Below are 15,230 nucleotides of genomic sequence, written 5' to 3'. Positions count from 1 at the left end.
CACTTTTTATGACGAAACGATTCACCAACAAAACATTGCAAAATACCATTTATTCAAACAGAGGAATTATTACAAAGTACTACATAGTTTTCTTCTGTAAGAGATTTCAGTTGAGTTAGAGATTTGCTGCCATAATAAAAACTTTTGCCATGACAAATAACGGATTACTAGCAATAAAAGTATAAATGCTTCAAAACATTAATATTCCATATAAAATTTTAAAAAGTTGTCACTGATGATAAAAATCACTGCTGCCATATAAAAGCAAAAACATAAAGGATTCATGGAATGTGTATCAATGTGCATCAGTAAGCAGTTATTTTCTATAGTGCATGCATATAACAATAAAAATGACTGTCTAACCATAATTATCTTGTGGTTAGTGGCTAGTGAAAGACAAAATGACTTTCTGTGTAGAACTGAAGACTGCTTGTTCAAGAGGCTTCATCAGTTCCACTTCCTTGTTGGGAGTTCATAAGTTAAATACCTGTGAATATGTCAGAGAACTCCCCATTAATCAGTAGAAGAATTGTAATTAAAACTTATTTAGATAACCAATGATCTGAAAAGGAACAAACCTTCATACACAACCATTGCAGTTACATTATAGTACAACAACAAGTAGCAGGATAGTTATCTGCATTAACTTTGAACTCATTCCCATAAACAAAGTAAATGTGTGATTTCCCTTTCCATGTGTAGGTCACCTTCGTGACAGGGATCAGCTCTATGGTTTGACGCTGCAGACAAAGAAAGCAAATATGAGCATGTTACACAAACACAAAAGCAGACCATGACCAGTAACCAGTGCTGGACCGTATTTGAAACAGTACCTGTTGTAGAATGCGTGATGTCTGAGAGTACTTGGCCTGGTGTTCACTGACAAGACGCTGTGCTGCATTCACCACCGCAGGATCTGGAAAGCCTATCACTGGGTACACCTGCACAAGGTAATCAGAAAAATATTAATTAAGAGGAAATTTTACACAAACAACTAGGACCTCTGGAAGAACGCTCAGTATTAGGTCTCATGCAGTGTCTACACAGTACATATGCTGGATAGTGAAAGGAGAATGTCAGCAGAAGCAGCTTCAATGCTCCATCACAGCAAATGCATTCAGCCACAGAGTTTCTGTGTGATCATCTACATCTCAGTGGCACTGAGAGCCCATAACACAATAACTGCAATCGCATGCAGAAAACTGAAGGAAACTGTCTTGAAGCCAAAAAGATTCATCAGCTCCTCCAGAGTGTGTAAGATTTGTTTAGAACTTATCTGAAAGGCATCCTCTGTTAACAGTCAGCAAGTTTATTATATAGGTATATAGGCAATATATAAAAGTGAAGGTACACTATACGGACAAAAGTATGGGAATACTTGACCATTTCACTGACAGGGACTTTAATGACATAATATTCTTAATACATAGATATTAACATGGAGCTGCAGCTATAACAGCTTCCACTCTTCTGGGAAGGCTTTCCACAAGTTGGGAATTTTTGACCCATTCATTCAGTTTTTTGTGATGTCAGGCATTAATGCTGGACCAAAAGGCCTGGCTAGCAATTGCTGTTCCAGTTCAACCCAAAGGGGTTCAATGGGGATGAGGTCAGGGGTCTGAGCAGGCCAGTCAGGTTCTTCTACACCAAACACATCCAACAATGTCTTTATGGAAACATAGCATTGTCCAAAATGTTTTGGCATGCTGAAGGATCAAGACTTCCCTTTACTGGAAGTAAGGGACCGAGCCCAACCCATGAAAGTCAGTCCTATAAAGAGATGTGTCTGGATTCTTTTGTCTATATAGTGTACATGTGGAACAACTGTGTCACTACAAGCAAAATAGTAAGTGAGTAAGTAATCTAAGCATGTTTCATGTATTAAAATATAGAATCTTGCCACACTTACATCTTGGGCTCCCTGATAAAGTGAGAAATGTTTACCATGTACTGAGAGTCTCTGAAAAGCTCCTTCCCGGACACTTTGGTAAGGTTGTCCAAATGCAGTCCACTTGACTGTTCCACCACATAGCTATCAGAGTTGTTGGTCCTGAAAACATGTACATGAAAAAGAGAAAAAATCCAGTAAAGTAACACTAAATGTTGATGACCTTCAGAATATCAAGAAACACTTTAAGTTAAGTCAGACATTCTTGACAGATAAACATTGCCGAGGAAGCAGCACCATTTCACAGTGAGATTGATGTAGACCAGAAGCTGCTGTTTTCCACGACATGTGCCACATGGTCTCGATCCTTGTCCGTGACAGTGGCTGCAACTGTAAAAAGAATAATGTTTTAGAACTATTAGTATCTTTCAGAAGAAGCACAAACTGTATGGAACTTACAGTCACTTATGCTGTAGGTCATTAGAAATCTATAAGATACAATGGGTAACGCTTACTTTTCCCTTCCTCTGCCATTGCAGTGGTGACAGCGATCATCTCCATGACGGAAGCCAGACCCATTGCACACCCAACAAACTTTCTATCAGGAGCAAGAAAAGAAATCACATGATCAGATCAACTCACTAAAAGCTAAAGTAAATGTTTAAATGAAGCCTGTGGAAATTACGTACATTACCAGCACCGGCACAGTCTTTGCAAGGTTTCCTCCCCATTCCCACACAAGCGTGGCAGCTCTGTGTATGAAAAGTTTCTTATCAGGAAAAATGCCTAAAAGCAGCTACAGGAGCTTTTTCCTCTCCAAAAGTGTGCTATATAACATACCTTAACAGACGATGTGTAGGGAACCTTGATAACCTGTTTACTATCCACAAAAAAACTGGGAACTTGAGCAGGAATGTCCCAAGGCCCTGGAGATGGTTGTGAAAATGCATCCACTGGCTGGCCTGATCCAAATAAAGCAACATGTTAGATTATCAGTGTTGCTGAACAGCTGACTGGCAGCAGAAGACAAAATCCAGCTCATGCGACTGATTCACAGGGTAACTGTACTTAACCATTGTATGGCTCATGACTCCACTCTGTAGATCTTGATTCAGTGAATGTTTCCATGCGGTACTAAAACAAAGCAGGGGTGGAGAAAACAAACAAGAGTAATTTGCATCTTCTCTCTGGTTGTATTTAATGATCTGCCACCATTTACTTTGGTTAGTCTGAACCCCCAAAAGGACTATGTAAGCTATTACATTTACTGATTTTTTTTGTCCTCTTACCCTGTAGGTATTGAATGCCTCCATGCTTGTGATCACACCATCCTTTGCTGGTGCTGAACTGTAGCAGCACTTGCTGGAGGCAAACAGGATAAATGCCTCCCGGGCGGTATCTTCACTTATTGATGGGATGCTGTCAGCAGTGAGAGAATGAGTTACTGTGTGTCATGTGCTCTGATCTCTTAAGAGGAAGTGTGAGTTCTCATTCTTGGCATATGAAGTGCTTGGATTGCAGTAATCTTCAAACAAGTTACAGAAAATGTTCTGTAATAAACTAAGTGTTGACTAAAAGAAAATAGTTTGAGCCTTACTTCCAGTCTGGTTGCTGAGGTCCAGGTTCAGGCTGAGGAACTGGGAAAGCAGGCATGGGAGGGGGAAGAAATCCACCTACAGCAGATATTATACTTTTTTTGTCCCGCTTCATTGCTTTATCCTCAAAGTAACTATTCTTGATATAAGCTCAGTGGCCACTTTATTAGATACACCACAAATACAAGTCATAAAGCCATACATTCTAACTTTACACACAGTAAAATGATAAGTATTGACTGACACTGTCATAGATGCATGGTTGTGGATGTAGTTTGCAGCAGTGTTGTTGGTGCACTGCACTGCATTATATTGAGAGGTGTTTCTAATGTATTAGTCACCTCATTTACAGACATGGGGGGGGGGATGTCGAAATATATGTCAACATAATGTTGTTCAGTACAACACAACCACTGTAATAACATATAGTAAAGGCAGAATAAGTGGCAAAGCTGGATCAACAGCTAATACAGAGATCTGTGAGTGAATATGACAGTACGACAGTAATATGAATATGAACTATTGTTTGTTCCAACAAGACTACTAAGGAGAACGTGCAGCATACTGTACCTCCTCCAGCCACTGTTCCTTCATAGCCAGGCACGCTGTCAAACATGCTGGCCGGAGGAGCGCTGGGGCCCTGGAAGTTTCCCGTGGGTGGGGCAAACATTGCTAAAACAAACCAGAATAACCAGTTCAGTTATGTGTATGAAAGTAGACTTTTAAAGGTTAAATCTTGTAAAGTTTTCACACATTACACAAACGACTAGCCTACTGAAAACGGGTTTGGGACCCTAACGCGCATCACTTCATCTTCTCAGTGAATCCCGCTGAGTTCTTGGGTACTCAAACATGTTTACGTCAACACAAAAAACAGAGTCGTGAGTGAGTGACTTACCTTGCCCCTCTGTGTGATCGTTAAACATTCCGGGACGTCTTACACGTCTTACACTAAAGTTAGTCTATCTATCTAACATTTAAAAAACAGTCGTCTGCAACTTCTGTCAGACTAGTAGCGCGCACGAACCCAGCAGCCTAGCGTAATGTCAAAATCCTCAAACGACCTGCACGTACGAATGACGTCATCTAGACGTGCGACTGACTGTGTATGTGCTGTGCACTGAACCGTACAAACGGAAACGTATTATAAGGCTGTAAAAACATCCATGTTATGACAAACGTTAATTGAACCTCCATGTCTCTTACCAGGTGTCCCCTCTGCTGCTGGTATATAACCAGGATTGGCAACCCCATAAGTGCGATTCTGGCTGTAAGTAAGAGGAAACGAAAGTTAGGCCGATGAAGTGGAAAACAACACGCACCACATTCGGGTTGGAGTGAAACACACACGTGCTCACCTCAAAATAGGCTGATTCTCCATTTCACAAAGCTGGAAAACAACTAAACCAGAAAATACAAACTGTCCAAGTGTTCAGTCTACGTGCTCCACTCACGAGCAGACGGAAATCATCATGTGACAAAGAGCAGATGATTTACCTTTTATCTTACCCCACCCACCTTTGAAACATGTCAGTCAACTACCGCGTTCTCTTGTTAAACAGGAACTTCTGTTCTTGGTTCAGCTTTACAGCGATGCGACAGCTATGCGACAGATCAACCCTTATGACTACGAGCCCACCCAGTTTAGAGAAGAACAGAAAGTCCCCCCCTCCTCCCCCATGTCCCCCCCAAAACATCTCATCCGTTCAGGAAGTACGCACAAATCTATTTCATGAAAAATAATACATGGGGATACAGCTGTACGTACAACTTTATCCAAAATTTATCTAACATTAAGGGAACAACACTGTGAATTTACAGTTGTTTTATTTTAATGGAAATACTATGAGAAAGGAGGTTAATACCTGTGGACAACAAGCGCCTGTAAGTGCGACACGCTGATAAAATACAGTACCCATAAGCCTTTGCAGCACTCACGGAAGTCCTTTTCTTTCCTTCCGCCGACGTTGAGATCCCTCTTTGGATTTTCATCGGCGGGTGAGTCAATGCAATCTATGATAATCCGTGATATTTGTGGCTCTTTTTGATCATGCTGAAATGTTTTATCAATTATAGACATCCACGGAGTATATACCAGATAAAATTTACTATGTTATCGTTGTATACCGTCTGAAATGTGTCGTGCTGGAGCGAGGTGTTTGCTCCTACACCGACTGAGTGCTTGCTAGCGCTCTCTCCGTGAAAATGGTTGTATTAAGGTTATTCAGTAAAGGCCCTTTGTACAGCGTGGCTTGCAGATGATCATTTTGAAATATAAACTTCAAATTTGCAACATTAGACATGCGAACCTGTTTTTGTTCCGAGCACACTGTTGGACACTGTTGGAGTGCATGAAGCAGAGTAGCATGGCTATCTAGTTGGCTAAACATTGAATTCACCGAAGTAGCTAGCTAGCTAGCTAGCTGACGTTGGCTCACATGTTTACCTCAAGTTTCACGTCATAGAAAAATCATTTTATACTTTTACTTATTGCTTGGTTTCAGTCTCGATCGTTCTGTTAGTGAGACCTAATGTCTAGAAATGTGGCCGTCAGTTAATTGCAGGGACCTGAACACTAACATCGGAAGTTTCTGACAGCTCTTACGTTTGTTCACCTACTCATAGTAGCTTGTGCTAGTAAATTCTTCCTATTATTTAGCAAGTTGAGGTGTAGTGCTGCAATTCTGATTACAATAAGCACACCGATATGGTTGTAACCTCCGTTTTTGTGTCCTCAGTCACCATGGCAGCCCTCAGGCCCCTCACAAAACCCAAGATTGTCAAAAAGCGAACCAAGAAGTTCATTCGCCATCAGTCTGACAGATATGTGAAGATTGCGGTAAGAAACAGTATGACATGATACACATGCTCCACTGGGCTGGACCCCTGCTTTTATTTGCAACATTGTACTTGGAATTAATTGTTGAATATCTTTGATGTGGCCAACAGAAAAACTGGCGTAAGCCCAGAGGTATTGACAACAGGGTCCGCAGGCGGTTCAAGGGTCAGATGTTGATGCCCAACATTGGTTATGGTAGTAACAAGAAGACCAAGTACATGCTGCCCACTGGCTTCAAGAAGTTCCTGGTCCACAATGTCAAGGAGCTTGAAGTCCTGATGATGAGCAACAAGTAAGTTAATAATGTAGATTACTTTTTCCTTTTTCTACCAGAGTTAATTGTGTTAGACTTGCGCAAAGTGTGTTCTGCTTGCACAGATTTTGAGATACCTGCTGGGATATTGCATCTTCAGCATAGCAAGGGTGACTTGAAGTCCCAGTGCAAATGTTTGACTAAAGCTTTCGGAAGAAAATATGCATTTTATATTTGGCAGCTTTTGAATGAATTTATGACCTTACTGCCTTCTTGACTAACTGTAACATTGTTTCTTTTATGAAGTTATGTTATTGTTGTTGGGATTTTCAGATATAGATTTTTAATAGCCAATCACCGTAAAAGAAAGTCCATTCATCCCCAGTACAATATTGATTGTTAGGTTAAGGTTTTATTAAACACTGAGAAATAGAGTAAATGTTGAAAGTTGTGATCACTAACCATGCAGAAGAACCCTCTTAGATCTTATCAAAAGAAGGTTAGAAGCTACTGTGAGCTGCTGAAATTCATGTGACAAATATTTGGGCTTTGTAAAGGTGTAAACTTGTATGATAAACTGCAGACCTGTGTAAGTCCATAGTTCATCTTTTCACAACTAGACAATAATCTGCTGCCTAAAATTCAGTTTGTTCAATGAGACAGTACAGCTGAGTGACAGAGAGATGTTACCACAGTTAATGGGGTATAAATGCTTGCATTTCGCACTTGTATAATTTTACAGAGATGCATTTGGGTACACAATTCATGTCCCTTGATTTGTCCTATTTGTTTTCTGTGCTCTGTAATTGTTAAAAAAAAAAAAAGAAAGAAGAAAAATCATCATCTTGTGTTAATGATGTCATTCATAGTTTTTGGTGTTTGGTGTTACAGTCTCTTAAATACTGCTGTCACGTTATCCTGTTAATTTTTAAAAATTTATTTATTGCTTAGCCCTACAAAATAGCACCTCGCCCAGTGTCCATCAAATGTCTGCAGATTGTAACATGCATTTAGAATCAACAGGTGTATAATTTAAAGTTGTACAAGGTGAGATAATTCACCGAGATCACTCATCAACATGCGCCTATAACTCCATCCTGTTAATTGGCACAAGAGCAAGTAGACCGTTGCTGGTCAACATTGTCCAAAAATCAGAAGTAAACAGTTCAGTAGCCAGGCACTGTTATTGAACACACTGATTTTTCAAAATGCCAGTTTATAATGAGGAAATGTTTACTGCTGGGATGCAGTCAAGATAATCAGCTGGAGTTAAAAAAAAATATTGAGTGTTGAGCAGAAATTTAGCTCACTGAGCTGCTTTAATCGATGATCTGCAATCCAGTTTATTCCAGATATGGTGGTGCTGCTTTCTTAACTGGCCACAGGTGTTGTATCAATAGTTTAGATAACGTCAAATGTTGACTGTAGCCCCCCCCCGTTTGGGTTTGGATGAGGGGAAAACTTAAGATGCGTAAAGTGAAAATTTGGAAGCGTAATGTCAAAGTACTATTGATGGATACAGGAATGTTTTCTGTCTTGTCAAGTTTTTCTTACTATAATTTGTCATGTTTATTGGCTACTCTTAATTCATCATCTTCAGTGTTTATTATTAGTTGCATGATTTCTTTTGGCTTGGTGCTCCAGCATAGTGCGGCTTAAGTTGGTGTGTTGTCATCACTTCCCTTTGCCTGGCTGATTCAGAAATTTCAATTGTGGCTGCGTTTTCTTTATGTAGAGGATTAATGACAACATGATTGTTTATTTACTGTATGTTTAAAGATGCAAACTGGGCAGCAAGAACATGCGTGCTTTTCCATTAACTTAATCTTTCCCTTTCCCTCTACCCCCATAGGACTCACTGTGCTGAGATCGCCCACAACGTGTCCTCCAAGAACAGGAAGTTGATTGTGGAGAGGGCAGCTCAGCTGGCCATCAAGATCACCAACCCCAACGCCAGGCTCAGGAGTGAGGAGAACGAATAACCTGGTTATTTACAATAAATGTTTCTATTTCAAAATAGAAAAGTGGCTCTTTGATCTTTTTTTTTTCTTTTTACATTTTCTTTTTGCATTTAAAGTCACATAGTAATACAGGAGGGATATCTTGTTTCAGAAAGGAAAATATGTAATAACAGATGTCGGAGTGACCAGGGAGTTATAAATGGTAGTTCATTTGGGTCATACTTCAGAGATTAAAGCTATTTTTGCATGGTCTGCAGGCGTCAAAATAGTACAGAATGCTTTTATACATGAGTTGGCGTCTACACTGATGGCTGCAGAGCCTGCTGTGTTCTCCTGTTGGCAAATGGGGTTATTCCTCACCTCCTTCCAGATGACTGGCCACTGGAACAGAACAAAAGGGGCAAGATGCCTGAAGAAGAGTGTTGACCCATATTATAAATGGAATAGGCCATGTAGGAGCCTAAATGCAGTTTATTTTAGTTAAAATAGTTTTCATGTAAAAGATACAAATTTATAAATAAGAAATATAATTTGTAATTTCATGATTGGAAAAAGATGTAAATACTATTTACATATGTGCATTTCAGTGATGTATATTGGTAAGAGAGCGCTTTTATTTTGACATTTAGGGGAACCACCAGTGGGGTGAATGTGACCTTGGTTGCCATGGGAGCGGGGTCAGTTGGACTAGGAAAGGAAGATTGGAGTAAAATAGTTTTTTGACCTCGTTCTCGCTCTTGCTTTCGCTCTCGTTTTCTATCTTAACGCCTGCAAGTCTTAATTTTGTGGACATATTTTATGTTTTGTAATGTTGCTTTAAGTTTTCAAGTAAACAGTTAAAATCAAGAAGTGGATTCGTGGATTTATTTTTTGGAGCCTGTTGATGCAAGAGAGTCAGACGAGCGTCAAGCTAAAAACTTCAATAAGGACGATAAGAACCTACATTTTCAGTCAAAAAACTCGCTCTACACGGACTACTGGATGCCAAAACCGGACTGGATGATTAAGGACAACGATAACAGAAGAACCCTGCACGGATTTGGAGGTTTGTCATTCGAAAGAAGACGACGACTGTAAGTTAAAAGGCTGCTACGGATTGGCCGTGTTGTCAGTTAGGATTCAAAAGGACGTCTATCTGCCGAATGTCAAAGTGGAATGCAACGGAAAGCTGATTATTAAACAGTTGCAAACGGATGTAAACGTGAAAGATTTAAACTGTCATGGAACGATCAGAATATAAACGAGCAGTAAAAATGACAGAAAAGGGTACGGAAGATCATAAAACCAGGCTGTTGAATGCACGTAAAGGCAAGCTAGCCCAGCTTACTAGCATGACCAAGCAGCTCGAGGAACTGATGGCGGACGACGCGAATGCTGACCTCGTTAAGAACAAGCTGCGTGTCGACTTCGGTGGTTTGCAGACCGAATTTACAGACATAAATTACAGTTTGCAGCAATATATGAGTGAGGAGGAATTTTTGGAAAACCAAGCCAATTATTTTGAGCCCAAACAAGCCTCAATGACAGATTTCTTTTGGAGATGTGAAAATTGGATGAAAGACGTTATGAAATGTGATGAACAGGCAAAGAAACAGGAATGTGGTTCAGAGCGAACTGGTAGCAGGTCTGTGCGCACGAAAAGGTCCAGTTCACGACGTTCAACCATAAAGTCAACTTGCTCAATCAAAATGAAAACTGAGTTGCTGCGTGCATCCCTAAAAGCTCAGGCAGCAGCTATAAGGGAAAAATTGGCCATTGAACAGGAGGAAGCAGAGCTCCAGTCAGAGCAAAGGAGAATTAAAGCTAAGAAAGAAATGCATGAAATTCAAACAAAATTAGCTGAAACAGATGCACAATTGGAGGTTTTACAAAGATATGAAGATGAGCAAGACGGTGTGAGCAGCTGTGAGTCTGATGCTCCAGATGACAAAGGAGCAGTGCAAAGCACTCCACTCACATTGCCACAACATGACACGCCAGCTCTGAATTATTCCCAATCCCAATCTGATGCATTTAATCAAAGCTTGCCTGTTAGACCTAAAGTAAACGCAACTGATGCAAAAAAGAATGAAAGTGAGGCAGTTGTGCTGGATAGCTTGTGCCGAGCCATAACATAACAGGCTAATGTCACAGAGTACTTAGTGAGGAATCACAAAGCATCTCTACTTCCTGATCTCACTATTAAAACATTCAAAGGAGACCCATTGGAGTTTAAAACCTTTATTAGATCCATTGAACATGGCATTGAAAGCCGTACTGAGAATGACAGTGATCGTCTGCAGTTCTTGTTGCAATACACAAGTGGACAGCCACATGAGTTGGTGAAGAGCTGCATTCACATGCCATCTTCAATAGGATACGCCAAAGCAAAGCAAATGTTGCAAGAATATTTTGGTGATGACTACAGGATTGCAGAGGCATACTTAAAGGAAGCAGTGGACTGGCAGACAATCAAACCAGAAGATGGCGCTGCGCTACAGTCATTTGCATTGTTCTTAACTGGGTGCTCCAACACAATGGCAGATATTAGCTACATGGAAGACTTGGACAATGCAGCCTGCATCAAGGCATTAGCTAACAAGCTACCCTACAAGCTGAAGGAATCCTGGAGAAAGTACGCCTGCGACCTGCAAGAAAGAACAAAGGCAAGAGTCAAATTCAAGGATTTTGTTGCGTTTGTGAACAAACAAGTGAAGTATTTACTACACCCTCTCTATGGGAACATTAAAGACAACACCATCAACACAAAAGACTCAGTTCGACAGAAGCCAAAGGCACAAGAGAAAGACATGGCAAAATCCAAGAAGGTTTTCACAACATCCATTGCTTTGTCAGCAGAAAACAAAGGCAAGAAGGAAAACGAATGCTCAACAGATAACAAAACAAAATCAGTGGATGCCCATGCAAAACCATGTCTACACTGCAGCGGAGAGCATCACAGTTTAGCGGTCTGCAGAGGATTCAAGAAGAAGCCACACAAGGAAAAGCTAGAGTTTTTGAGAAGTAAAGGGCTGTGCTTTGCATGCTTGAAACATGGCCATATGAGTAGCAGCTGTACGGAAAAGGCTCAGTGTCAAGAGTGTGCTCGTTCACATCCGACACTGCTGCACATCACTTTCAAAGAGTCAAAGGAAGAAATGTCGAAAGACAAAGAAAGCAAAGATGAGCAAGCCGTCACCAACGCTCTTGTTCAAGCATCTGAACTATGCAGTGTCACCGGGGCCGGTAAAGAAGATTGCTTCCTATCCATCGTTCCGGTCCAAGTCAAGGCACAGAAAGGAACCAAGATAGTGACCACATATGCATTTTTGGACCCAGGCAGCTCCGCTACCTTTGCTACAGAGTCACTAATGAAAGAGCTGAAACTGAATGGACGCCGCACAAATATTTCCTTGCGAACCATGGGGAATGAATCTGTGGTGAACACACGCATAGTGACAGGACTGGAAATCAGTAACCTGGAAGGTGACCAGTTTATTGAGCTTTCAGAGGTGTTTTCCCAGAAGGCCATTCCTGTGACGAAGGATAATATCCCACGCCAAGAGGATGTCAGTAGGTGGCCTCACCTACAGGAGGTGAAGCTTCCAGCCGTTGAAGCAGGAGTAGGACTGCTAATCGGCGCTAACATTCCCAAGGCCATGGAACCACTTCAGGTGGTGAGTAGCGTGAACGACGGGCCATATGCTGTGAGAACAGCGTTGGGCTGGACAGTCAACGGACCTCTTAAAGGAGGAAATGATGGACTGAGAACTAGGTCACCGGCAGTAACAGCTAACCGAATCTCAGTAGCCAGGCTAGAGGAGCTTTGGCACCAACAATTCAAGCTGGACTTTCCCGATGCGGGACAGAGTGAAGACATTGAAATGTCAAAAGAAGACCACCAATTTATGAACATGGTGTCTCAGTCTACACAATTGAAAGATGGCCACTACAGTATTTGCCTTCCATTAAGAAACAAATCGCTGTGCATGCCAAACAACAGACCAGTAGCAGAGCAACGTGCACTGAACTTAAGAAAAAGATTCATTAAGGATGTAGACTATCGTGCAGAGTATGTTGCATTTATGGAAGACCTTGTGAAGAAAGGCTACGCAGTTCCAGTCAACAGTGCTGAATGTGAACCACCTGAAGGAAGAACTTGGTATCTGCCCCATCATGGAGTCAGACACCCAGTCAAGCGCAAGCTGCGCGTTGTCTTTGATTGCGCAGCAAGCTTTGGAGGAATATCACTGAATCAGCAGCTTCTACAGGGACCAGACCTGACAAGTTCGCTAGTTGGGGTCCTCACACGGTTCAGGCAAGAGAACATCGCTGTTATGGCAGACGTGGAAGCCATGTTTTACCAAGTGGCAGTGAAAGAAGAAGATACAAATCTACTCAGATTTCTCTGGTGGCCAGAAGGAAATCATGAGGAAAAGCTTGCCGAATTCAAGATGAAGGTGCACATCTTTGGTGCGACCTCGTCGCCAAGCGTTGCAACCTACGCTCTGCAGAAGTGTGCAGCTGACTTCGAGGATGAATTTGGGCAAGAAGCTGCCACCACAGTGAAGAAAAACTTCTATGTGGATGACTGCCTCAAGTCAGTAGTTGATGAGGATGCAGCAGTCACTCTGTGCTCCAACTTGCGAGGCATGCTGGCAAGAGGTGGTTTTCGGCTAACCAAATGGGCAAGCAATAGCAGAAAGTTGCTCAACTCGATTCCTGATGACGAGCGAGCTCAAACGTTTCAAGATCTCGACTTGAACTTGGACAGTTTACCCATGGAGCGAGCATTGGGAATCCAATGGTGTGCAGAGACGGATCAGTTTAAGATCAAGATCAACATCAAAGACCGTCCACACACCAGGAGAGGCCTGCTCTCGTTCATGAGCTCGATCTTTGACCCTCTGGGGCTCATAGCTCCAGTGGTATTGCCCGCCAAGAAAATTCTGCAAGATCTGTGCCGGCAAAGGTACAGTTGGGATGACAGCCTGCCAGCAGATGTCATAAAGGAATGGACTAAGTGGACGTCTGACTTGCAACAGCTAGAGGGGTTTGGCGTTGACAGATGCATCAAGATGGAGGCGTTTGGTGTACCAGTCTTTGCTCAGCTACACCACTTTGCTGATGCAAGTGAAGATGCTTATGGAACAACTAGCTACCTTGTACTACGCTCCTTAGCCGGTGAGACCCAGTCCACTCTGATGATGGCGAAGGCACGGGTAGCTCCCTTGAAATCCCCGACCATACCAAGGATGGAGTTAACTGCAGCTTCAGTTGCAGTAAAGATGGACAAGCTGTTGAAGAAAGAGCTTGAATTGGAACTCCATGACTCAGTATATTGGACAGATAGCACAGTTGTGCTTAAGTACTTGAACAGTGAAAGCTCCAGATTCAAGACTTTCGTGGCCAATAGGGTGTCAGCCATCCTGCAGCACTCTCAGGCTTCGCAGTGGAGGTATGTCAATACCAACCTAAATCCAGCGGATCTTGTGTCCCGAGGTCAGTCGGTCGAAGCATTCTTGGAGTGTGAAAGCTGGCTTTCCGGACCAGATTTCCTGCACTGCGAGGAAGACCAATGGCCAAAGAATCCAGATCCTGGAATGATACACGTGGATGACCCAGAGGTCAAAAAGGTTCAATCTCATGCTGTACAAGTGCAAGACTTCAAGGACCCGCTGGACCAGCTGATGCTGTACTACTCATCCTGGACAAAGTTGAAACGCGCTGTAGCCTGGTACCTGAAATTGAAAGATCTGCTGAAAGAGCTAAAGGCAAACAAAAGGAAGGAACCAAGCTTGTCAAGCAAGGAAAGACTGGACAGATTCAAGAAAAAATTCCAAGGAACAAGACTTACCTGTGACGACTTCACGAAAGCAGAGACAGAAATTGTAAGATACACACAAAAGAAAGGATTCCAAGAAGACCTGGAAATGCTAAATGAACGACAAAGGGTGAAGAAATGTAGTTCGCTTCGCAAGCTGAACCCAGTGGTACAAGACGGACTCATGAGAGTGGGAGGTAGGCTGAGCCGTGCTGCAATGCCAGACGACTGCAAGCAGCAAGTCATCTTGCCAAAGGACTCACACGTCACAAGGCTCATTCTTAGACACATTCATGATGTAACGGCACATGCGGGAAGGAATCACATGCTGGCTCAGTTGCGGCAGAGATTCTGGATCCCTGGAGCAAATGGAGCCATCAGGAGAATGTTGTCTAAGTGCATCAGCTGCAAGAAGCTGCATGGCACAGCTGGCAAACAACTCATGGCAGATTTACCAACATGCAGAGTTCTGCCTGATGATCCTCCATTCACGCGAGTTGGCGTTGATTATTTCGGCCCATTCCTGGTGAAAAGAGGAAGAGGACATGTAAAGAGATACGGTGTCATTTTTACGTGTCTTGCTGTTCGAGCAGTGCACTTGGAAATTGCGTCCTCGCTTGACACTGATGCATGCCTGAACGCAATTAGAAGATTCATAGCAAGAAGAGGACAAGTCAGAGAAATGTATTCAGACAACGGGACGAACTTCAGAGCAGCCGAAAGTGAAATGAGGAAAATGATAAGTGAATGGAACACCAACAAGATTGAGAGGCACCTACAACAGAAAGGTGTACAGTGGCACTTCAACCCTCCGACAGGTTCCCACCACGGAGGAACCTGGGAGCGGCTCATCCGCTCGGTGAGAAAGATTCTGAACGCCACAGTGAAAGA

The 15,230-nt window shown here is 42.3% G+C and overlaps 2 protein-coding genes across 4 annotated transcripts; one reads left to right on the top strand and one right to left on the bottom strand.

Annotated features, from left to right (window-relative positions):
• Positions 1 to 113: 113 nt before the first annotated feature.
• Positions 114 to 5,145, bottom strand: ssuh2rs1 (ssu-2 homolog, related sequence 1). 3 transcript variants are annotated; one of them, XM_046395697.1, is made up of 13 exons: positions 5,002 to 5,145; positions 4,690 to 4,751; positions 4,054 to 4,155; positions 3,486 to 3,561; positions 3,178 to 3,307; positions 2,962 to 3,022; positions 2,729 to 2,850; positions 2,578 to 2,640; positions 2,404 to 2,486; positions 2,186 to 2,278; positions 1,945 to 2,050; positions 834 to 941; positions 114 to 740 (listed from the first exon to the last, which is right to left on the bottom strand). In XM_046395697.1, the coding sequence occupies exons 1-13, from the start codon at positions 5,010 to 5,012 to the stop codon at positions 600 to 602; spliced, it is 1,158 nt and encodes a 385-aa protein (XP_046251653.1). In that variant the 5' UTR covers positions 5,013 to 5,145; the 3' UTR covers positions 114 to 599. The 3 variants fall into 3 exon arrangements, with proteins under 3 accessions (XP_046251653.1, XP_046251652.1, XP_046251654.1); XM_046395696.1 differs by lacking the exon at positions 5,002 to 5,145 and adding an exon at positions 4,842 to 4,995; XM_046395698.1 differs by lacking the exons at positions 4,690 to 4,751; positions 5,002 to 5,145 and adding an exon at positions 4,382 to 4,547.
• Positions 5,146 to 5,343: 198 nt separating this feature from the next.
• Positions 5,344 to 8,599, top strand: rpl32 (ribosomal protein L32). Its single transcript, XM_046395700.1, has 4 exons — positions 5,344 to 5,481; positions 6,222 to 6,322; positions 6,433 to 6,614; positions 8,428 to 8,599. The coding sequence occupies exons 2-4, from the start codon at positions 6,227 to 6,229 to the stop codon at positions 8,555 to 8,557; spliced, it is 408 nt and encodes a 135-aa protein (XP_046251656.1). The 5' UTR covers positions 5,344 to 5,481; positions 6,222 to 6,226; the 3' UTR covers positions 8,558 to 8,599.
• The last annotated feature ends 6,631 nt before the right edge of the window (positions 8,600 to 15,230 follow it).

Source organism: Scatophagus argus, chromosome 8, assembly GCF_020382885.2.
Source record: "Scatophagus argus isolate fScaArg1 chromosome 8, fScaArg1.pri, whole genome shotgun sequence".
NCBI lineage: Eukaryota > Metazoa > Chordata > Actinopteri > Scatophagidae > Scatophagus > Scatophagus argus.
This window is presented reverse-complemented; position numbering and strand designations above follow the sequence as displayed.

Excerpts from the sequence above, each read along its gene's own strand:
- ssuh2rs1 (XM_046395696.1), bottom strand. The coding sequence starts at position 4,864 with ATGGAGAATCAGCCTATTTTGAG. Across the intron at positions 2,279-2,403 it reads AATGGCAGAGGAAGGGAAAA|TTGCAGCCACTGTCACGGAC; the intron begins GTAAGCGTTACC and ends TTCTTTTTACAG. Across the intron at positions 2,051-2,185 it reads ATCAATCTCACTGTGAAATG|GACCAACAACTCTGATAGCT; the intron begins GTGCTGCTTCCT and ends ACATGTTTTCAG.
- rpl32 (XM_046395700.1), top strand. The coding sequence starts at position 6,227 with ATGGCAGCCCTCAGGCCCCTCACAAAACCCAAGATTGTCAAAAAGCGA. Across the intron at positions 6,323-6,432 it reads ACAGATATGTGAAGATTGCG|AAAAACTGGCGTAAGCCCAG; the intron begins GTAAGAAACAGT and ends TGTGGCCAACAG. Across the intron at positions 6,615-8,427 it reads GTCCTGATGATGAGCAACAA|GACTCACTGTGCTGAGATCG; the intron begins GTAAGTTAATAA and ends CTACCCCCATAG.